We start from the raw sequence: 23,948 nt of genomic DNA, 5'->3' as shown, positions 1-23,948 counted from the left end.
GATGCATGGCCTGTTGCTCCATGCTGCCATGCAGGAGATCTCCCTGAGTGTGTGTGGTGACGACTGGTTTAACCTGTGCTCACTGGTTGCTCAATGTGCAACAGGGAAGCAGCCTCCTCTGACTCGGGCCAGAGGAGGCTGCTTAAACCAGCCATCGTCCAGACACACTCCGCACGGATGTAAAAAAACCTAGAAATCCTTGTTTTCTATTCCGTTTACGACCGAGTCTACCAGGAGATGGGTTAATGGTTTGGGGGCGCAGTGTCGTTGATGAGCACGATGTCTCTGGGTGGACTGCAGGGGTTTTGTCCGTTACGACCCTTGGTCATGTCGTTCCTTTGTATGAACGGTTCCTGTAACGGGAACCGTGAGGGGGAACGGAACATGAGCTCACACTTTCCAGCTGGGACTCTCATGGCTGAATCACTGCACTGACTGTTATAGCCTGGGGACGTCGTCCAGGAACAGTTCGATTGCTTCTTTAGCAGGGTCCAAGTGTGTCCTCCCACACACGCACTCTCGACATACCCCCATTGACCCTTGACCCCTGACCTCTGTCCCCAGCTGGCCTGGACCCCTTTCCTGGCGGCCTTCAGCGTGGGCCTGCAGGACTGTGACGACACGGAGGTGGCCTCGCTCTGCCTGGAGGGAATCCGCTTCGCCATCCGGATAGCCTGCATCTTCTCCATCCAGGTTAGCACAGGAGCTAACACAGATAGCACCAGGAGCTAACACAGATAGCACCAGGAGCTAGCCTAGATAGCACCGGGAGCTAGGCTCGATAGCACCGGGAGCTAGGCTCGATAGCACCGGGAGCTAGGCTCGATAGCACCGAGAGCTAGCCTAGACAGCACCGGGAGGTAGCCTAGATGGCACCTGGAGCTAGCCTAGATAGCACCATGAGCTAACCTAGATAGCACCAGGAGCTAGCTTAGATAGCAGCAGGAGTTAGCCTAGATCGCACTATGATCCCCTTTGGCTACAGACCATTTTCCTCAGCTCGTTGTTAAAGGAGCAGGAGTCCCTGATTGCAAATAGTATCAAGTATCAAGTTTATCATAGCCATGTCAACAATATAGAAGATACAGTTGATAGGAATGTGTTTCGGTATGCTCACACGTATCACACAACAACAATAACAACACAACATAACAAGACAAAAAGCCCAAAAACGGCACCTAAATAACAAGGAGTACAACACTTAACACACACAAAAAACACAATGCATGGTTCGCAGAGAATTGCAGCGGTAAAGTACGGTATGGTAGTGCAAAAAAGTGCAAAGTGCGGTAGAACATAAAGAGCGTAAAGTGCAGAGTGCTTGTTCAGGTGGCGTAGAGCTTGTAGATGGGTACCATCCCTAAAGCGTGATGTTTTACTTGTGATGCTTCTGTACCTCTTCCCCGATGGTAAGAGTGTGAATAAGTGGTGTGCTGGATGAGAGGAGTCAGAGATGATCTCTCTAGCTTTCCTGGAAATTCTGCTGTCATAGTGCGAGTCTATGGCAGGCACTGACTACAGCCAAGGGTTTTATATAACTAGAGAACGTACTGTTGATGTTACCTTTGTGTTTTATTTATTCAAACCAGCTGTATGCTGGGTAGTTTTTATGTTGGACGTTGTTGACGTTGTGAGCGACCTATTGGCTCTCACCAGAACTGAGCCGTCAACACTCCCAGCTGCAAGGGGTGGCTGAGTGCTATGGCTCACGTTACATGATCCTGGGAGTCCTCCCATCCTCCTTAATATCTCTCCCTCTCTCTTGATCTGTCTTTCTCCCCCCCCCTTACTCTCTCCCCTCGCTCTTCTCCCACCCGTTCTCTCCCTTCATTTCTACCACTCTCACCCCGCCTCTCTCCCCCTCCCGCTCTCTCCTATCTCCCTCCTACCCCTCCTCTCTCTACCGCTCTCTCCTCTTTCCCCCTCCCCCTCTCTCTCTCCCTCTCTGCTCTCCCCCCCTCTCCCTCTCCCTCCTCGCTCTCCCCCTCTCTCTCTCTCCCTCATCTCTTCCCCCTCTCTCTCTCCCTCGTCTCTTCCCCTCTCTCTCCCTCATCTCCCCCTCTCTCTCTCTCCCTCATCTCTTCCCCCTCCCTCTCTCCCTCGTCTCTTCCCCTCTCTCTCCCTCATCTCCCCCCCTCTCTCTCTCTCCCTCATCTCTCCCCCCCTCTCTCTCCCTCATCCCTTCCTCTCTCTCTCCCTCATCTCTTCCCCTCTCCCCCCTCTCTCTCTCCCCCCCCTCTCTCCCCCCCCTCTCTCTCTCTCCCTCTTCTCTTCCCCTCTCCCCCCCCTCTCTCTCTCCCTCATCTCTTCCCTCTCTCTCTCTCCCTCATCTCTTCCCTCTCTCTCTCCCTCATCTCTTCCCCTCTCCCCTCTCTCTCTCTCTCTCCCTCTCTCCCCCTCTCTCCCTCATCCCTTCCTCTCTCTCCCTCTCTCCCCCTCCAGCTGGAGCGTGACGCCTATGTCCAGGCCCTGGCCCGCTTCACCCTGCTGACGGCCAGCTCCGGCATCTCGGAGATGAAGCAGAAGAACATCGACACCATCAAGACGCTCATCACCGTGGCCCACACCGACGGCAACTACCTGGGGAACTCCTGGCACGAGGTACCACCACCACCACCACCACCACCCCCACCACCACCACCACATCCACCACCACCACCACCACCACATCCACCACCACCGCCACACCCAACAGCAGAACCATCAGCACCACTAACACCACCACCACCACCACTAACACCACCACCACCACCACCACCACCACCACCACCGCCGCACCATTTAGTATTCCAACCGGAGTGAGGAGTTGTACCAGAGCACCATGCTTACAGTCCTACATACGTCTAGGTTCAGTCCTTTGTCAGCGTCTTCCTCATCCGTTTAGTGAATGCTGCGGCAGCTGTTAGGGTCTGACGCCACCTGCTGCTCATCTGGATGAAACAAGTCCCCAACATTAATTGAACAGAAGTGAATCGAAAACACGCATACATTTGCATTTCCTTCTGTCGATTTTTAAACAACGTGATTCAACTGTGAAATATATTCAGATAGAAACACAGCTTCTGTCACTATCCATCTCTCGGTCTCTCTCTGAACATCCCAGTTAGGGAGCTGCTCTCTCTGTCTTGCTTTCTCCCAATTGCCTCATTCTGTCGATCAATACATTCCCTTCTCCATTCTCTCGCTCTCTCTGCCCGTCCCAGTGAGAGCGGTGGTCTCTCTCCCATTCTCTGAGTGTGATGGTATGCTGTCATCCTCACTCCCTCCCTCTCCGTCTCCTCACGCTTCAAATGACAGTGACAAGACGTCTATTGCTTCTCCCCCCTGGGCATTCTCATCACTGTCTCCCCCTCGCTGCCATTTATCCCCAGCCCTCTTCTTGCTCCTCTTCCTTCCTTCCTTCCTTCCTTCCTTTCACCCTTAACCCCTCCCTTGGTCTGTCTGTATGATGCTATATTGTTCCCAGCCTCTAAGCCACTTCCTAAGCGACTTACCATATGAGAAGGCTGAGAAGCTAGAGGCCTCAGGTTCGCAGGCTTTAAACCACTTCCAAAGCGACTAAGGCTGGGATCCTGTGGCCCTTACGTTCTTAGCCTGGAGGGTAAGTCGCTTAGGAAGCGGCTTACAGGCTGGGAACCTGAGGCCTCAGGTTCCCAGCCTGTAAGCCACTTCCTAAGCGACTTACCTGAGGCCTCAGGTTCCTCAGCCTGTAAGCCACTTCCTAAGCGACTTATCCTCCAAGGCTGAGGCTGTAGAGGCCTCGGGTTCCTCGTACCAAGCTCTGGAGGCAGCCTCGTCTAAGTGACTCCTGAGTCTTAAGGGACGCTCTTCCTCCTCAGATCATGAAGTGCATCAGCCAGCTGGAGCTGGCTCAGCTCATCGGCACGGGGGTGAAGGCGCGCTACATCTCCAGCACGGTGCGCGGCAAGGAGGGCTTCATCACCAGCACCAAGGAGCAGAACAGCGACGAGTACCTCGGCCTGGGTCAGTAGCGCCCCCGCTGGCCGGGGGTGGTAGTGGCGGCGGCCGTAGTTAGGACCAGGTTGGGTTTAGATTAGGAACCATTGAGATAAGAGTAAACTCAGGTTGTATACTAATCAGGTTCATATTAGATTTAGATCCTGATTGGATTTTATTCGATTTCTATCTATATTGCGATAACATTCTGGTTAGTTATAGATTTGATTCAGATTAGATTTGGATTAGTTTAGATTGAGATAGGATTAGATTTAGGTTCTATACAGATCAGGTTCATATTCGATTTAGATCCTGATTGGATATATTCAATTGAGATATATATTTAGATAACTTTCAGATTAGATTCAGATTCGATCTGGATTAGTTAAGATAACTTTCAATTCCGATTTGAACCTGCCCTAGGTTCTGACTAGATTAGTTTTAGATTTAGGTCTGACTCCTCCCCTCATAAGGTCTGACTCCTCCTCCCTGAGGTCTGACTCCTCCCCCCATGAAGTCAGACTCCTCCTCCCCTGAGCTCTGACTCCTCCCCTCAAGGGGTCTGACTCCTCCCCTCATGAGGTCTGACTCCTCCTCCCTGAGGTCTGACTCCTCCTCCCCTGAGGTCTGACTCCTCCTCCCCATGAGGTCTGACTCCTCCCCCCCATGAGTTCTGACTCCTCCTCCACTGAGGTTTGACTCCTCCCCTCAAGGTGTCTGACTCCTCCCCCCATGAGCTCTGACTCCTCCTCCCCTGAGCTCTGACTCCTCCCCTCAAGGGGTCTGACTCCTCCCCCCATGGGCTCTGACTCCTCCTCCTCTGAGGTCTGACTCCTCCTCCCCATGAGGTCTGACTCCTCCCCCCATGAGGTCTGACTCCTCCTCCCCTGAGCTCTGACTCCGCCTCCCCTGAGGTCTGACTCCTCCCCTGAGCTGACTCCTCCTTGAGCTCTGACTCCTCCCCTGAGCTCTGACTCCTCCTCCTCTCCATGTGTGGTCCAGTAGGAGGGACGACGGACCGCAAGCAGATCCTCAGCATCCAGGAGTCCATCGGGGAGACCAGCTCTCAGAGCGTGGTGGTGGCGGTGGACAGGTGAGGTCATCACACACCCCCAGAGCCAGGAGCCTGATTGGTCATACCTCCAGGCCCTAGAGCCTGATTGGTCACACACCTCAAGGCCCTAGAGGCTGATTGGTCATACACCTCAAGGCCCAAGAACCTGATTGGTCACACACCTCAAGGCTCTAGAGCCTGATTGGTCACATACTGTAACCTTGGGTTGACATCATCACACATGATGATATGTTGAGAGAGGGGGGAGAGGGAGGGAGGGAGAGGCAGGGGGGAGAGAGAGAGAGGGAGGGATGGAGGGAGTGGGGGGCAAGGGGAGATATGAGGGAGGACGGGGGAGAAAGATATAGAGAGGGGTGTGAGGGAGAGAGAGAGAAAGAGAGAGTGGGCAAGGGGAGATAGGGGGGAGGGATGGAGAGAGTGGTGAGAGAGGGAGAATAGGGAAGGGAGAGGAAACAATGAAGGAAGGCATGGTCAGAGTGGTTAAGGTTCATGGCCCAAGAGCCTGCTTCATCACACTCTCAACTCCCACGTATAGTGAGCAGTGAATTAGATTCAGAACTCCCTCGTGTATATTAAGAGAAACAGAGGAAGATGTATCGGGTGATTCAAGAGATGTAGAAGAGGAATGTCAGTAGGTCCTATGGGAGGGTAATCACCCCTTATATTGGTTAACAGTGGGTTAAGTCGTGCAGAGTCTTCACAACACTCTAGATAGATCTACACTTTGATCTAGATGGATGTTTTGATGAGACAATCACCTGCCTCTTGGATTGAAATTGATCTCCGGGGCCGAAGTGTGGCAACCACATTGCAACCTTCATAAATATTTACAGCCCAGTGTCTCTCTCTGTTCTTAACCTTTCAGGATATTCACGGGATCAACCCGGCTGGACGGAAACGCAATCGGTGAGAAGCTGAATCATCCTCCCGACATAACAAATGTTATAATAAACCAACAACAATATGAAGCCTCATCTCCTGCATACCGGTACCGTGATACATGTTGACCTCTGATGTCTTTTATTCGTGTGTGTGTGTGCTTGTGTGTGTGCCTGTGTGTGTGTGTGTGTGTGTGTGTGCGTGCGCTCCCCAGTGGACTTTGTGCGCTGGCTGTGTGTGGTCTCCATGGACGAGCTGGCCTCCCCCACCCACCCGCGTATGTTCAGCCTGCAGAAGATCGTGGAGATCTCCTACTACAACATGGGCCGTATCCGCCTGCAGTGGTCCCGCATCTGGGAGGTCATCGGGGACCACTTCAACAAGGTGCGTGCCCATTGGTCGCCCGCTTTGATGGGCGGGGCTGCCAGCCAATACAAGGACTTGAAAGGAGGAGGAAACGTTTCTTATGTTTATAATGAAGCATCAATTTCAGAGATGCGGTTATTTAGTTTCCTGGGAAAGTTCGGATGCACTATTTCTTGAATGTTTGCCAATGTCAGTTAGCACTGACACACAGAAAGACAGACAGACAGACACACACACACAGCTTTCTTTATGATGCTGTGTGGGTTTGAAAAACAACCACAACATTCATCAGTGGCCCGTTGAAAACACACAGAGCCACTCTCACTGGATCCGGAACTGAGGAATCTCACAAGAGCCGATCGACCTAGAAGGAAAACGTTCACAATAAACCATGACGACTGTAAAAGCAAAATAATCAATAACCCATGTATAACAATCAGGTTTGGAGAGAGAAATCATCAGTGTGGTCTCATTTCCTGCTCTGTGGCTCGGTCATTACCACCAGGAAACACTTGCTCTCAGAGACGGACCTGAACAATAGCGGGCCCACTCAAGGCCTGATCTGAGAATGTCCTTGCAGGAAACACTCTTCACTCACTTGGTTTAGCGCTGAGGTCATCGTCGTTACACTCTCCCTCTGACCCAGGACTTGATTCCCTGTGAATGCATTGTCAGGGCCGGGTTGTGTAGGCGTTCAGGGACAAAACTGTTACCGTAGCCTCCTCCGTGCAGGCCCAGATAATGGAAGAGGTGTTCTGTTCCACACTGAAAGCCTTTAACTTGAAGTGTTCCCTCAATAGCCACGTTTAATTAATCTAGGTTTAATCAAAGGGACCTTGGATTGAAGTGTAAAAGTGAAAGTTATATTTTCTTGCATTCAGTCATGAAGGAGCAGGTGTAGGGAGGGATTTTTCCGTGTACCTGTTAGCCTGCCGACGGGGATCGAACACGCAACCTTCGGGCCGGGAGTCAAACACAACCACTCGACTTCTCAAGTCTCTGAAGTGAAAGGAAGGGACCTGTGAAGACATCATACCAAGCAGTGCAACTTAAAGGTTGTATCAGCGATTCTAGGCCCGGACATAAATTATCATTCATCTGATCTTTCATCACGATCCGCTAGCTGCCCGCCCAATAAGCAGGCCGTCAAAAAAATGCCTCTCTGTAGGCAGCCTATGCTCTTGGATCGCACACAAAAACAAATGGTACTACCAACCACTCAAAAACAAAATAAATAGTATTCGATATTCGAAAAACACGATCGTTTCTACTGGATGCACGAAACACGGAAGGGAGGGGCGAGCCGGCTCTGTTTGTTTGGGACCTCGCTTCAACTACCAACAGAAGTGACGTCACCCAACATGGCTGATTTCTACCTCCTCCTCAGGTGGGCTGTAACTCCAACGAGGACGTGGCCATCTTCGCTGTCGACTCCCTGCGGCAGCTGTCCATGAAGTTCCTGGAGAAGGGCGAGCTGGCCAACTTCAGGTTCCAGAAGGACTTCCTGAGGCCCTTCGAGCACATCATGAAGAAGAACAGGTAGAGTGAGATAGAGCGAGGGTTACTGTATACGAATAATAAACAGGTAGGGCTAGTGTTACTGTATACGAATAATAAACAGGTAGAGCGAGTGTTACTGTATACGAATACTAAACAGGTAGAGCGAGTGTTACTGTATACAAATAATAATAAACAGGTAGGGCTAGTGTTACTGTATACGAATAATAAACAGGTAGGGCGAGTGTTACTGTATACGAATAATAAACAGGTAGAGCTAGTGTTACTGTATATGAATAATAAACAGGTAGGGCTAGTGTTACTGTATACGAATAATAAACAGGTAGGGCTAGTGTTACTGTATACAAATAATAAACAGGTAGGGCTAGTGTTACTGTATACAAATAATAAACAGGTAGGGCTTGTGTTACTGTATACGAATATTAAACAGGTAGGGCTAGTGTTACTGTATACGAATAACAAACAGGTAGGGCTAGTGTTACTGTATACGAATAATAAACAGGTAGGGCTAGTGTTACTGTATACAAATAATAAACAGGTAGGGCTAGTGTTACTGTATACAAATAATAAACAGGTAGGGCTTGTGTTACTGTATATGAATATTAAACAGGTAGGGCTAGTGTTACTGTATACGAATAACAAACAGGTAGAGCTAGTGTTGCTGTATACGAATAATAAACAGGTATGGCTAGTGTTACTGTATACGAATAATAAACAGGTAGGGCTAGTGTTACTGTATACAAATAATAAACAGGTAGGGCTAGTGTTACTGTATACGAATAATTAACAGGTAGGGCTAGTGTTACTGTATACAAATAATAATAAACAGGGAGGGCTAGTGTTACTGTATACGAATAATAATAAACAGGTAGGGCTAGTGTTACTGTATACAAATAATAATAAACAGGTAGGGCTAGTGTTACTGTATGCGAATAATAAACAGGTAGACAGAGTGTTACTGTATACGAATAATAAACAGCTAGACTGAATGTTACTGTAAAGGAATAATAAACAGGTAGGGCTAGTGTTACTGTATACGAATAATAAACAGGTAGAGCAAGTGTTACTGTATACGAATAATAAACAGGTAGACAGAGTGTTACTGTATACAAATAATAAACAGGTAGAGCGAGTGTTACTGTATACGAATAATAAACAGGTAGGGCTAGTGTTACTGTATACGAATAATAAACAGGTAGACTGAATGTTACTGTATACGAATAATAAACAGGTAGACAGAGGGTGTCTTTATACAAATAAGAAGTACAGGTAGACTGAGATAAAGTGTCTTCATACTAATAAGTACACAAGTACTTCACACGAGGGCATCTGACTGCAAACGTTACATAATTGTGGGTCCTATGTTTTCGAGGCATCTCTCTCACGGTCGCTGAGTCCATCTCCTCTGACTCATTCTGACACGACCCCAGAACTGGATTCTCTCTGGCTTCTCTCTCTCTCTCTCTCTCTCTCTCTCTCTCTCTCTCTCTCTCTCTCTCTCTCTCTCTCTCTCTCTCTCTCACGATCTGTCTCGCTCTCTGTCTTAACACATGTTGCTGACGTCCAGTTCTGGTTTGTATCTCCATGGTCTGACTCACTTCACGTCTGTCATTCAGTGACTCCTTGCCAAAAACCTCTTTCTGCTTATGAAATTCAAAATCTATCAGAACGCCCCCCCAGGCTCTAGTCTGGTCCTTCGCTAATCAACCATCCCTCGCTCTAACCACCAATCAGAAATGGCCTTGGCTGAAACAAAAGGTCACTTTGGTTTTATCAAGCAGGATTACTCTCATTCATAACTCTCTGCCCTTGTCACTGTGGCCAAAGGCACAGACGCGCTTCTCTTGTTGCAACGCTGATTAATTAAACCGATTATTCAAACAGAGAGTCTGTTGGTCGTGTGTTCCTCTGAAGAGGGACAGCAGGGCGACTCGGTGTTCATTACACCAGGGACACTCCGGTGATGGAGTCGTCAGCACACGGTTCATCCAACGCAGCCTGCCAGGGATTCATAAACGTGTTGAGAGGGCGGGCGTTAGGAGTGCTGCTCAAGGACTGCGGTGTCCCTTGGGGATTTGAACCAGGAACCTTTCCCCCCCCCCCCCCACCTCTAGAGTCTATCCTGCTCCGGAATGAAATCAGGATCATTATTGCGTCACTTGATGTCTTGATGTGATATCACTGGTATCACGTCGAGCACCACAGCGCCCCCACACTACAGTTTGGGGCGTTAGCCAACGGCCGTCCCCCTCACCCGTCCCCCCCCCTCGGGCCCCCAGGTCTCCCACCATCAGGGACATGGTGGTTCGCTGCATCGCCCAGATGGTCAACTCCCAGGCGGCCAACATCCGGTCGGGCTGGAAGAACATCTTCTCGGTGTTCCACCTGGCGGCCTCGGACCGCGACCAGGCCATCGTGGAGCTGGCCTTCCTCACCACGGGCCACAGCGTCAGTAAGTCCCCGCCCTCCTCATCATCCTCCTCCTGCTCCTCCTCCTCATTCTGCCCCGCCTCCTCCTTCTCCTCCTCCATCTTCTCCTCCTCCTTCTCCTCCTCCATCTTCTCCTCTTCCTCCTTCTGCTCCTCTCCCTCCTCCATCTCCACCTCCTGCTCCTCCTTTTCCGTCTCTATGTGTTACAAACGGTTTGAAGTGATCTATGGGAACATTTGTTTTTACGTACATTGGTTAAACATCACGGTTGTCCCTGTTTAGCTATGACTGACAGCTTGAACCACAAGACCAAATAGGTCCCGCCCCCCTTGGATCAGTCTTATCTTAACCTCTCTCTCTCTCTCTCTCTCTCTCTCTCTCTCTCTCTCTCTCTCTCTCTCTATCGCTACCCTTTCCTCTCCCTCTACCTCTCTCTCTCTTCCGCTCGCTCTCTGTCTCTTTCTCCCCCCCCCGCCACAGCGAATGTATTTGAGAAGCACTTTGCGGCGACCATCGACTCCTTCCAGGACGCGGTCAAGTGCCTCTCGGAGTTCGCCTGCAACGCCTCATTCCCCGACACCAGCATGGAGGCCATCCGCCTCATCCGCCACTGCGCCAAATACGTATCGGACCGACCTCAGGTCAGCCTCCGTCTGCCTCTCTCCTCCCTGTTCCCGTTCCTTTAACCGCTGTGCGGTGAGGCAGCTGTCCTCTGCTCCGTAGCGTCTTGTGTGTACACACTTATTTGTATGCTGTACATCCTGGCACTTAATGTACACACTTATTGTATGTTGTACGTCCTTGCACATAATAATAGTGCTTAGCTAGGTGTAGCATCTTACCCTAGCTATCTTTGTTGTATACGGGGAATGGGTTAACCTAGTGATTGTTAGTGCTTGGCACTTGGTTCTATGAAAATCCTTACTGTGCCGACAGCGATGTATTGTTGTTTCTCTTTCCTCGGATAAATGTACTTATTGTAAGTCATTTTGGATAAAAGCGTCTGCTAGATGCCCTGAATGTAAATGTCTTACTGAACAGTAGATGGTAGGGGTTAGCTGCGTAGCTTAGCGTCAGGAGAGTGTTTTCCCACCTGTTGTGAGCGAGCACCAAACAGCCGGTACTGCAGGCGGGACCGGGGATTTGTCGTTGAAATAGAGGGATTAACGTAACAGAACAAACCTTAAGCATTTGTAAACGAGATTATCCACGGAAAGTCTCGACGACAGTTGAGCGGTTCTCCCTCAGAGCATTGGGGATCCCTGCTGTAGGATACCAACAGGTGGTGTGGAGATATCGGGAACCGGAACCCAGTTCTGTCCCTCCATATCTCCCCGAGCGGTTCATCACATTCTGATGTAACCGCTGTAGCTTTCCTTTGATTCGGCTCTGGGGTTTTTCCGTGACATCAAAATGGGCTAACAAATTAAAATGCAGGACGAGCCTTTGCACCATGAAAGCCCCACAGAGGTGTTTGTTGTTGCTCGTTAATATTAATAGAAGTACAGGTGTGTGCGGTCGTGAACGTGCGTGCGTCCGTGGATGTGTGTGTGTGTGGGCATTTGTAAGTGTGTCCGGGCATGCATGTGTGCTTGCCAGCATGTATGCGTGCGTGTGTCCGTGAACGCGTCTGTGCGTGCGTGCATATATGTGTGCGTGCGTTAGGGCTGGGCGATTAATCAAATTTTGATTGCGATTTTGATTTTAGCGTCAAACGATCACAAAATTAACATAATCGAGTTTTTCGATATATTTTTATTATTTTCATATGTTTTATAGAAAGGGCAGAACAGCTGGATACATATCTGTATATTATTTTAGTTTTTTTAACATTTTCTTTTTGACCATTTTGTGTATTTTTTTAAGGCGAAATTTCAAAGTTCTACGTTTTTTTTGGGAGAGACATGCTGAATAAACAACATGTTTTCAAACTCAAAAATAATCGTTAGAATAATCGTGATTTCAATATTGACCAAAATAACCGGGATTATGATTTTTCCCAAAAGCGAGCAGCCCTAGCGTGCGTTCGCGTGCGTGAATCTGTGCCTGCGTGTGTGCGTGCGTGTGTGCGTGCACATAAGAGAGTGTCTGACGCCCCCCCGGTTCCCCCAGGCCTTCAAAGACTACACCAGCGACGACATGAACGTGGCGGCCGAGGACCGCGTCTGGGTGCGGGGCTGGTTCCCCATCCTGTTCGAGCTGTCCTGCATCATCAACCGCTGCAAGCTGGACGTCCGCACCAGGTAGGGTGGGGCCATGGCTCTGGCTCCCAGCCCCTGGTCTCCTCATGGGGCCATCACAGGGGATTGAGGATTAGTTAGAACGGCCCCCGTCTGTGTGGGTTCTACAGGAAAGTGTGGAACCATAGAAACGGTTCAAAACTCTTTTTTTGTTTCTTTATAAGGATTTGAAAAAGAAATGTACGTGGGGTGTGACGTGCACCCTTTAGGGATTGAATAACACAAGTTACAATATGTTTATTAAATATGGCTCTTGATGATGAAGTGTTTTGGTGACAGTATAATCTCTCATCCAGTACCGGGCTCTATCTATTAACTCTATCCCCCGCGAGGAGGCCCTTCAGGCCCCAGTGTTGTACGGGGGCCCCCCCGGGCCCCAGGGGGTGACCCAGGGGTCTGACGCTGTGTGTCCCTCAGGGGCCTGACGGTGATGTTCGAGGTGATGAAGACGTACGGCCACACCTTCGAGAAGCACTGGTGGCACGACCTGTTCCGCATCGTCTTCAGGATCTTCGACAACATGAAGCTTCCAGAGCAGCAGACGGAGGTACGCTCCTCCTCCTCCTCCTCCTCCTCCTCCTCCTCCTCCTCTTCCCCCTCCTCCTCCTCCTCCTCCTCCTCCTCCCCCTCTTCCTCCTCCTCCTCCTCCTCCTCCTCCTCTTCCTCCTTTTCCTCCTCCCCTTCCTCCTCCCCCTCTTCCTCTTCCTCTTCCTCCTCCTCCTCCTCCCCTTCCTCATCCTCCTCCTCCTCCGATCCACAAGTGACAAACGAGACCTCCAGTGACCCGGCCATTCACAGAAGTCCAGCCTCCCCTTGACCAGAGACCTTGGATATATAGATCTATAGAACTATTTACCAATAATCCAGTCATATATCAAGTCACCACATGAACAGAAGTATAACCTTTTGTGTAACGATAGACGTCGATTTGACAGATGAAATCATATGTACATAGATATCTTTACACATGTAAGAAGTGGCTGTTGTTAGTTTTATTTGTCTAGGTCTAAGGTTGGTAAGTTATTAATAAATTAATTCACGTTGTCTAGGGTTAAGGTTGGATTATTATTCATGGTTTCATTCGTGTTGTCTAGGTTTTTAGGTCGTGTTGTCATTCACGTATTCCTTCATGTTGTCATCGGCCTATTCTTCAGCGTGAGGCTCTTATTTTGAAACCTACTCCTCTGTGTGAGCTGACCAATGAGTGTCCTCTCCCCGGTCATGTGCCCTCAGAAGGCCGAGTGGATGACCACCACCTGCAACCACGCGCTGTACGCCATCTGCGACGTGTTCACGCAGTACTTTGAGTCCCTGAGCGACGTGCTGCTGGACGACATCCTGGCCCAGCTGTACTGGTGTGTGCAGCAAGGTGAGGCCTCGGGGGGTCTTATGTGAGGGACCGCACGGCGTCTGGGACATTTATTTTAGGATTGCTTAACGCTGATTAAAAAAGCTTTTGAATGGAGTCGTGCATAGAATTATTATGAAGCATTGATTAATGTGGGACGAATTCAACTATTTGTTTTTTCTCTATCTAACTCTTCATCCCATAATCTCTCCGTACTGCTCTGTCTCTTTCTTTGTCTCTCCATGTACCTCTGTCTCTCTCTACCTCAACCTCCCTCTCCCCTTCTCTCTTCATCTCCCTTCTCTCTCTCTCTTGCTCTTTCTCTGTATCTCTGTCTCTGTCTCTCTCTCTGTCTCTGTCTCTCTCTCTCTGGCTCTCTCTGTCTCTGTCTCTGTCTCTCTCTGTCTCTCTCTCTCTCTATCTCTCTGTCTCTCTCTCTCTCTCTCTCTGTCTCTCTCTCTGTCTCTGGCTCTCTGTCTCTGTCACTCTCTGTCTCTCTATCTCTATCTGTCTCTCTCTCTCTCTCTGTCTCTCTCTCTCTCTCTCTCTCTCTCTCTCTCTCTCTCTCTCTCTCTCTCTCTCTCTCTCTCTCTCTCTCTCTCTCTCTCTCGCCCCCCCAGACAACGAGCAGCTGGCTCGGTCGGGCACCAACTGTCTGGAGAACGTGGTGATCCTGAACGGGGAGAAGTTCTCCCTGGAGGTCTGGGACAAGACCTGCACCTGCATGCTGGACATCTTCCGGACCACCATCCCTCACACGTAAGCCCCCCTGCTGGCCTCAGCTCTACCTCCTGACCTCAGGAGAACACGGGGAAGCATGTGGCTCAGTAGGTAGCGGGTCGGCTGGTAACCAGAAGGTTGCTGGTTCGATCCCCGGCTCCTCCTAGCTCAGTGTCGAGGTGTCCCTGAGCAAGGCACCGACGAGCTGGCCGCCGCTGTGTGTGACTGTGTGCATGAATGGGTGAATGTCAAGCAATATTGTGAAGCAACTTTGAGGAGCGCTGCATTAATACAGTCAATACAATGAAATGCATTAACTATTTAACATGAGTAGGGTAACGGAGAGCATGGATGGTTTACTGATGATCCACCGCCTCTTTGTTCAGTGTTCTGTCTTTATCCGTGTGAGGGGACGCCATCCCTCCTGACCGATACTTGTGTTTTCATAGTTTGGGCTCAACCACTGATGGCTCTGGCGTTATCGACTCTCAGCCTCAAGTGGAATTGGCTTTGAGATAAAGTTTAATATATATATATATATATATATATATAAAGTAATGTAGGCTTATCGTTTTGGTGCAGAGGAGATCCCCTGGGCTCCACAGATAACTGATATGTGCTCTCTGACCACCTCGCTCCTCAAGATGAGGACTGGTCTGATCCCATGAGGAATGGTCTGACCCCATGAGGACTGGTCTGACCCCATGAGGACTGGTCTGACCCCATGAGGACTGGTCTGACCCCATGGGGACTGGTCTGACCACTGGTCTGACCCCATGGGGACTGGTCTGACCACTGGTCTGACCCCCATGGGGACTGGTCTGACCACTGGTCTGACCACTGGTCTGACCCCATGAGGACTGGTCTGACCACTGGTCTGACCGTGTGTTTGCCCCCCCCCCCAGGCTGCTGACCTGGAGACCAGAAGGAGAGCAGCTGATGGGGGACCTGTCTGACAAACAGCTGGTGAGTGCTGTGGCTCGTCGTGGGCCTCGACACTGGAGGGGAGACGGGTTTAATAAACCCTAACCCTGACCGCCTTTACTGACTTTATCTCAGCAAAATATTTGGACTAAAACGTTGTTTTTTTTAAATTCACGTGTTAATTGGTTAATATCTAGTTTGATTCTCCCTGAGATTAATCCATCCGATGAACCGTCAGCCATTATTATCCCTCTCCATCCAAATACAACAAAAACAAGTCAAATATTAAGTCAAAGTGTTCGACTCCAGTGCAATGCCAAAGGTGAAGGTGGTGGTGGCTGTATGCACCGTGTCCTCTAAGGGTCCTGGTCTCGGTGTTCCTCAGGACTCCATCTCCCAGAAGTCCCTGGACCTGCAGTCACGCTCCGAGGACCAGCACTCCGTCGGCAGCGTGGACCGCGTCGCCACGGAGACCAGGCGCCAGAGCCAGTACGGCGCCGGTCTGGTGGAGGACGGTCTCAGGGCCCGCACCCCCACAAGTCAGTCTGGTACCCCCCCTCCTCTCCCCCCTCCCTCAGGAACCAGTCTGCACCCCCCCTCTCCCTTGTTTAAAGCTGTTCTTTAATCCCATTCTTGGCTGGTGTCAGTGACTTGACCTCCGTGTGTTGTGCTGCTGTCGGTCAGCTGACCTCCGTGCGTTGTGCTGCTGTCGGTCAGCTGACCTGCGTGTGTTGTGCTGCTGTCGGTCAGCTGACCTGCGTGTGTTGTGTCTCCGCCCCCCAGAGCTGCTGGAGCAGCGTCTGTTCTCGGCGCTGCTCATCAAGTGCGTGGTGCAGCTGGAGCTCATCCAGACCATCGACAACATCGTGTTCTTCCCCGCCAGCAGCAAGAAGGAGGACGCCGAGAACCTGGCCAACGCCCAGGTGACCTGCTCCTCCTACCGCCGCGCCTCCTGCTGGTCCTCCGCCTCCTCCTGCTTTTTCTACCTCCTCCTGCTCTTCATCCTCCTCCTCCTCCTTCTCCTCCTCCTGCTTTTTATACCTCTCCTCCTGCTCTTCATCCTCCTCCTCCTCCTCCTGCTTTTTCTACCTCCTCCTGCTCTTCATCCTCCTGCTTCTCCTCCTCCTCCTCCTGCTTCTCCTCTTCCTCCTCCTCCTCCTCCTCCTCCTCCTTCTGCTTTTTCTACCTCCTCCTGCTCTTCATCCTCCTCCTCCTCCTGCTTTTTATACCTCTCCTCCTGCTCTTCATCCTCCTGCTTCTCCTCCTTCTCCTGCTTCTGCCCTTCCTCCACCTCCTGCTCCTCCTCGTCCTACTCGTCTACCTTCTCCTCCTCCTCCTCCTCTTCCTCCTCGTCCTACTCGTCTACCTTCTCCTCCTCCTCCTCTGAGACCAGACTGGAGAGAGCCCTTTAAGTCTTCACTCTATTCATCCATAAAATAACCTCAACAACCAGGAAGGAATCTTTTCCAGTGTTCTTGTATGTCCTAAACTCACTCGCTTGCTAATCTCTCCTCGGTGCCCTAGCGGGATGCGGTTCCCCCGGCGACGGTTCCCATAGAGACCACTCAGGAGCAGGGCATGTACCGCTACCTGAGCTCGGAGCAGCTGTTCAAGCTGCTGGACTGTCTGCTGGAGTCGCACCGCTTCGCCAAGGCCTTCAACTCCAACCACGAGCAGCGCACCCTGCTCTGGAAAGCAGGTGGGTGGATGGCGTCATGTGACCGTGTCATGTGACCGTGTTGTTACTCCCTGGATGGCGTCATGTGACGGTGTCATGTGACGGTGTCGTGTTCCCCCTGCAGGCTTCAAGGGGAAGTCCAAGCCCAACCTGCTGAAGCAGGAGACCAGCAGCCTGGCCTGCAGCCTGAGGATCCTGTTCAGGATGTACACCGACGAGGAGCGCAGCGACGCCTGGGGCCAGGTCCAAGCACGCCTGCTCATGTAAGACCCCCGGCCCCTCGCTCTCTCTGTCTGTCACACTCTCACCCTCTCACTCTCACACACTCTCACGCTCTGTCTCTCACTCTCTCTCACTCTCTGTCTCTCACTCTCTCACACTCACACGCTCACTCTCTCACACTCTCACTCTCACACACTCTCACTCTCTCACACTCTCACACTCACACTCTCACTCTCTCACACTCTCACACACTCTCACTCTCTCACACTCTCACACTCTCACTCTCTCACACTCACTCTCACACACTCTCACTCTCTCACACTCTCACTCTCACTCTCTGTCTCTGACTCTCTCACTCTATATATGTCTTACTCTCTCACTCTCTCACACACTCTCACTCTCTCTCTCTCTGACTCTCTCACCCTCTCTCGCTGTAACCCACTCACTCACAACTCTGTCACACACACACAGCCACGCACGCACGTCCTAACCCTGGTTCAGTGATATCTCTCTAGGTGTTTGACATCACTCCCCTCTGTTAAGCTGCCCGTTTATCAGAACCTGACGGGCCAAGGGCTCTCTGTGTGCGTCAGTGTGTGTGTCTCTGTGTTTGCGTCTGTGTGTGCGTATGTCTGTGTGTGCGTACGTCTGTGTGTGCGTACGTCTGTGTGTGTTTGCGTCTGTTTGTGTGTGTGTGTGTGTGTGCATCTGTGTGTGTGTGGGAGTTTCCCAAGGCCTGTTCTATCAATCAGGCTGATGGTGGACTGGGGGCATGACCCAGCTGTCAGCCAGAGTCCCTCACACATGCAGACACACACACAGACACACAAACGCATGTAGACACACACTCACACACACACACATATGCTGGTGTCTGGTGTCCCACTGGGCTGAAGTCATGGCGCTATGGGACAGATACGTCAATCGTCAGCACAGCTGAGGAACACATCGAAGCATACTGGACCGGGGGGGCGGGGCCTATGGGAGGGGACCTGGGGAGGGCACGGATGTGGTGATTGGTCGGTGTATCGCGGGGTGTAGTAGTGGTTGGTCCGCCCTCATTGGTCTCTTACGGAGGCCAATGTTTGTGTGTTCAGAACAGTAAAGCTCTGATCAGACTGATCCCAGCCACTGGGGTCCCGGCAGCTTTCAGATGTTTTTGTAATTCTGTGTTTTTGCGTTATTAAAATCACATTCGAAATTAAGGAAATACGATGAGTTGATTAAAACGGGATTCTGCAGCTTCGGTTCAGGCGGGAAACAGACTACGAAAAGCCGTCTTCCACTGAAACATTTAAATAGTCTTTCGAAAGCCTCCCGCTCCTCCGAAGCGCGAAATGATGTTTCTAGAGGAACGGATCGGGGAGGGAGGCCTCTGACCTCCGAGAGGAGGTCCTTAGGAGAGGAGATGGGGGGAGAGGAGAGAGGTGATGGGGAGAGAGGAGAGAGGAGATGGGGGGAGAGGAGAGAGGAGATGGGGAGATGGGGAGACACGCAGAACGTTAGTGTGGCCGTGCCTGAGATCACTGACGCTGGGCTGAGCAGATTACGGCGGCGGGCCGCTGGGGCGTCTGGGCCTGGAGTGAGACATGAGGAGTGAGGGGAGAGTGAGACAGGAGGAGTGAGGAGAGAATGAGACAGGAGGAGTGAGGGGAGAGTGAGGCTGGAGGAGTGAGGAGAGAGTGAGACAGGATGTGTGAGGAGAGTGAGAGACAGGATGAGTGAGGAGAGTGAGACAGGAGGAGTGAGGGAGAGTGAGACATGAGAAGTGAGGAGAGAGTGAGGTTGGGGGAGTGAGGAGAGAGTGAGACAGGAGGAGTGAGGGGAGAGTGAGACAGGAGGAGTGAGGGAGAGTGAGACTCGAGAAGTGAGGAGAGAGTGAGGTTGGGGGAGTGAGGAGAGAGTGAGACATGAGGAGTGAGGGGAGAGTGAGACGTGAGGAGAGAGTGAGACAGGAGGAGTGAGGGGAGAGTGAGGGTGGAGGAGTGAGGAGAGAGTGAGACAGGATGTGTGAGGAGAGTGAGAGACAGGATGAGTGAGGAGAGTGAGACAGGAGGAGTGAGGAGAGAGCGAGACAGGAGGAGTGAGGGAGAGTGAGACATGAGAAGTGAGGAGAGAGTGAGGTTGGGGGAGTGAGGAGAGAGTGAGACAGGAGGAGTGAGGGGAGAGTGAGACAGGAGGAGTGAGGGAGAGTGAGACTTGAGAAGTGAGGAGAGAGTGAGGTTGGGGGAGTGAGGAGAGAGTGAGACATGAGGAGTGAGGGGAGAGTGAGACGTGAGGAGAGAGTGAGACAGGAGGAGAGAGTGAGACATGAGGAGTGAGGGGAGAGTGAGGCAGGAGGGTGGGGTCAATGGCTGCTGTCATAGGGTGGGGGGGTCTCAGCTGATGGGGGTGTTCCTACGAGGATCAGAAGTGACGCCCGGTCCAATAGCGTGTCAGCGCGGTGTGGGTATCCAACGACGGGCTGTTGGCACGGTGTCGCATCAGGCCCGGTGTCTCGTTAGACCCGGTCCCTCGTTAGACGGCTGGGGCTGATGAGGGATTAACGAGCTCTTAACGAGCGGTAACCGTCCCCTGGTCGTCAGCTCAGCGCTGGGGAGGGGGGCGGAGGGAACAGCTGCACTCACAGCAGCAGCAGCTGACGCTGCTCTCTAGGAAGGCCTGGTGTTCACAGGACAGATGGGATGTGTTGCTCACTCACAGCGCCATCTGGTGGCTGTGGACGTTAACATCTCCTCAACGCTGTGCAAAGATTTCTTTAACCACAAAGTTCACACATCCACGTGTTATTATTTGTATAGATTTATCTTTTATTATAAAGGCCCCAGGGCCTTCATCACAAAATCATTTTAAATTATTAAAATGATGTGCTTTATTAATCCCAGACAGGGAGGTTTGGATCACAGTGGAAGTACAGGACAGTTGTGGGAATTAAAAGGGGATTCAAAGTAGAAGAAGAATCAAAATGATACTAAACATATACAGAATGTTTACATCAACACTGTGTTTGTGTGTGGGTGTGGGCAAATACAATGTTGGTAATAGTTACAGCCTGATGTGAGTATTGGTATTAACCATGTCGTCCCCCCCACAGTGTGTGCAGCGAGGCCGTCTCGTACTTCCTGGCTCTGACCTCAGAGAGCCACCGAGAGGCCTGGACCAACCTGCTGCTGCTGCTGCTCACTAAGATGATGAAGATCAGCGACCAGAGGGTGAGAGACGCACGCACACACACACACACACACACACACACACACACACACACACAGAGAGGCAAAAACATAGTATTTCACTCCTGTTATCTCTGAATCAAGGACTTATTTCAGTGACAAAATGTGACAAAAGTTCGCTGACAAACATGCAGAGAGCCCCATGTTGACGATGGTGAGGAGACCTTCAGAACCAACAGTACGACAGTTAGGTGGTCACTGTCTCTTCGTTGTTGGTATTAAAAGCTCTCTTTGATGCCTCTCTGTGCCACCCCCCACCCCCCGTGTCTGCAGTTCAAGACCCACGCCTCCACCTACTACCCCCTGCTGTGTGAGGTCATGCAGTTCGACCTTATCCCCGAGCTCCGCGCCGTGCTTCGCAAGTTCTTCCTGCGCATCGGCCGGGTGTTCCACATCTCCGCCCTGCCGCCCGTAGGGTCGGGCCCCCAGGGGCCCCCCTCTGAGTCGGGCCCCCAGCTGCCCCCCTCCGAGTCGGCCCCCCAGGGCCGGCCGTTGTCCCCCGCCCCCCTGGAGTCCGCCCCCCTGCCCGAGGTTGCGGAGGAGGCCCAGTGATGGAGGCCCAGTGATGGAGGCCCAGTGATGGAGGCCCAGTGATGGAGGCCCCGGGGCCCGACCAGAGGAGGACTGGAGGGGGGGAGGGGGAGAGACCGGGGGGGTCCAGGCCTGAGTCAACCGGGGCCTTGGGTCACCGACCGGGCCCCCCGTCGGCTCACGCCCGCCACACACACACAAACACACACACATTCACGCACACACCCAGACATCCACGACGACGAAATTCGAAAAATCCCCACGAGATGCCGCGAACACACAAAGAGGTGGTGTCACTCCGGCGGTGATGCCTTCTGGTGACGCTCTCCCTCCAGCGGAGTGCGCCCCCTACTGACACGAGGAGCCCACCCTGAACTCTGACAGCACGCCTCCGGCGACGACGACGACGACGACGACGCGCTCGGAGACACCTAAACGTACCTAAAAAGAAAACAACGTGTGCTACTTACTGTACGATTAACGGAATGAATGGGTTAGACATCATGCAACGATATCATGCATATTTAACGCGTGTAACAACGTGAGCCGCCGCCAGGGTTACAAACGGCCGATGTCTTCTGCGCCCCGGATTGGCTTGTGTCAGCTTTGGTAGCCTCTTGGGTGATGCTAACATGTGCATTGTTAGCCTCTTGGGTGATGCCGGCGTTAGCCATTTTGCGTCGCAGGTTGCTAATGTTCAAATTGATGGCCTCTTGGATGATGCTAAGGTTAGCCGGCTGCATCACAGGTGGCTAACGTTAGCATTGATAACCTCTAAGATGATGCTATGGTTAGCGTTCTGCATCACAGGTGGCTAACGTTAGCATTGATAACCTCTAAGATGATGCTATGGTTAGCGTTCTGCATCACAGGTGACCAACGTTACCATTGATAACCTCTAAGATGATGCTATGGTTAGCGTTCTGCATCACAGGTGGCTAACGTTACCATTGATAACCTCTAAGATGATGCTATGGTTAGCGTTCTGCATCCCAGGTAGCAGACGTTAGCATCGATAGCCTCTTGGATGACGTTAAGGTTAGCGTTCTGCATCCCAGGTAGCAGACGTTAGCATCGATAGCCTCTTGGATGATGCTAGGTGTACAGACCTCACCACTTTGTACTATAATCTTATAACACTAGAATTCATTTATTTTTGTTTGTTCATCTTTCTTTCCTCTCCTGGATTTGCTGCACTTGATCAGTTCGTTGAATGCACTAGAGATTTTACTATGACGATAATTTATTTGACCAACAACACGCGTTTCCTGCAGATTGTCCTGAACCCGCTCGGTGTCTGGGAGAAGGGTCAGATTTATTCCATTTTAAATGTTCTTAGGCTTTCTTTTTTAACCGGGCCACACTAGACGGATCAGTGGCGCTCCGACAACTGGAAGGGCCGGAGAAGGCCCCGGAATAATACGAGCTGCTTTTGAAATCACTTTCTGTTTGTTTGTTTGTTTGGTTGTTTTGTTTTGGTTTTGGTTTTTCCTGTTTGAGATTTTTTTTTGTTTTCTCACCTGTGTAAAAAAAATCACAAAAAAATGCTAATATATTAGATTTGTTTTCTCACTCGCTCTGTCTGTTTCACTTTGATTTGGGGAAGCCGTTCTTCGTCTGATGAAACCTGAGTATGTGTTAGCCGTGGCTTTAAGAGGTGTGTGGATGGGGCGACATGTCGCTCATGGATGTAGAGAAACTAAAAATGTATATGGTACAGCAATGTAAAGTTTTCTATGTCGCAAAATAAATGATGTACGACTTTCTGTACACGACATCATCTGGCATTCGGATCAGGTTCTAGGTCAATAAAGGTTTTGAACTTGGTTGATTTGAAATCCCGACTTGTCCCTTTCAAACCTTTTTTTGGACCGAGGAATAATGCAGACGTTGGAGCAGAAATAAACACGATACATCGCTTTGAACATGTATAAATATCGATTTATTTAATAACATGCTATCACCATCCTATTATCTTGGTAAGGGAGTGGGGTTGAACGCCAGTTTGCTGCTCTATGCAAGATATTATTTGGCAGGTGAGAGGTGAAAAGATTGTACACGATTCATTTCTTTTCTTCAAACAAGACCACTTTAGGCGTTGTTTTTTTTCTGCATGTATTTCATTCAAAAGACTTCCTGTTTGAAGAGATGAAGGATAACAACTACAAAAGAAGCAACAGTTATCCAGAAGCTAGTGGTGTCCAGGTTTTACGGCGTCATACAAAAAGTCAATCTTAGTCGAAGCAAAGGTCTTTGGCTTCAACATTTACCGAGAAGGTGGTGTGTCCCCTCGTCCCCCGGGGACGTGTTTCCATGGCGACTACCCGTGGTCGGTGGTGGGTCCGTCGAGCCAGTCCAGGTCCGGGGCGACACCCACCCCTCCTCTTCCCCCCGGCTCCCTGCTGCTCAGACGCCTCCGCGCCGCCTCCGAGGTGCCGGGCCTCAGCCAGGGCTCCGTGGCGACGGTCGCCACGGAGACCCGACTCCTCCCCGTGAGGGGGGTGGAGCCCTCCCTCGTCGCCGGACGTGAGCGCTGCAGAGGGAAGAGGTCAGAGGTCAGAGGTCGGTCAGGGCACACCAGGAGGGAGGGGAGAGAGAGAGGGGGAGAGACTGATTGACAGATTACGGAGCCGATCGTAACGAGGGGGAGTTACTATAAATGATTACCACTGGCTGATCATAGCGACACCTCGGACCCCCTGGGTCCAGAGATCACCGTCCAGTGGTCTCTGGTCCGTGGTGGCGTTAAGATCGGATAGTCAGTGGTAATCGTTGGTAATACCTTCCTGATCGTCGTTATGATCGGCTCCGTATCTGTCCATCAGTCTCT

At 51.2% G+C, this 23,948-nt stretch overlaps 1 protein-coding gene across 1 annotated transcript; it reads left to right on the top strand.

The window, feature by feature from the left end:
• Window positions 1-564: 564 nt before the first annotated feature.
• Window positions 565-22,945, top strand: LOC307091751 (brefeldin A-inhibited guanine nucleotide-exchange protein 1-like; the record flags this gene model as incomplete). The annotated part of the gene is made up of 20 exons (XM_079759399.1): window positions 565-693; window positions 2,443-2,601; window positions 3,840-3,984; window positions 4,960-5,050; window positions 5,898-5,938; window positions 6,126-6,295; window positions 7,665-7,816; window positions 10,075-10,247; window positions 10,706-10,866; window positions 12,338-12,468; window positions 12,883-13,012; window positions 13,699-13,834; window positions 14,434-14,572; window positions 15,439-15,499; window positions 15,843-15,996; window positions 16,241-16,380; window positions 16,982-17,156; window positions 17,260-17,398; window positions 20,452-20,569; window positions 20,861-22,945. Coding segments are annotated over 20 exons (2,823 nt in total), but the record flags the coding sequence as incomplete, so codon positions are not given.
• Between the last annotated feature and the right edge of the window lie 1,003 nt (window positions 22,946-23,948).

Source organism: Pollachius pollachius, assembly GCF_949987615.1.
Source record: "Pollachius pollachius genome assembly, contig: scaffold_348, whole genome shotgun sequence".
NCBI classification, from domain to species: domain Eukaryota; kingdom Metazoa; phylum Chordata; class Actinopteri; order Gadiformes; family Gadidae; genus Pollachius; species Pollachius pollachius.
Note: the sequence above shows the minus strand (reverse complement) of the source record. Positions and strands in the feature narration are given on the sequence as shown.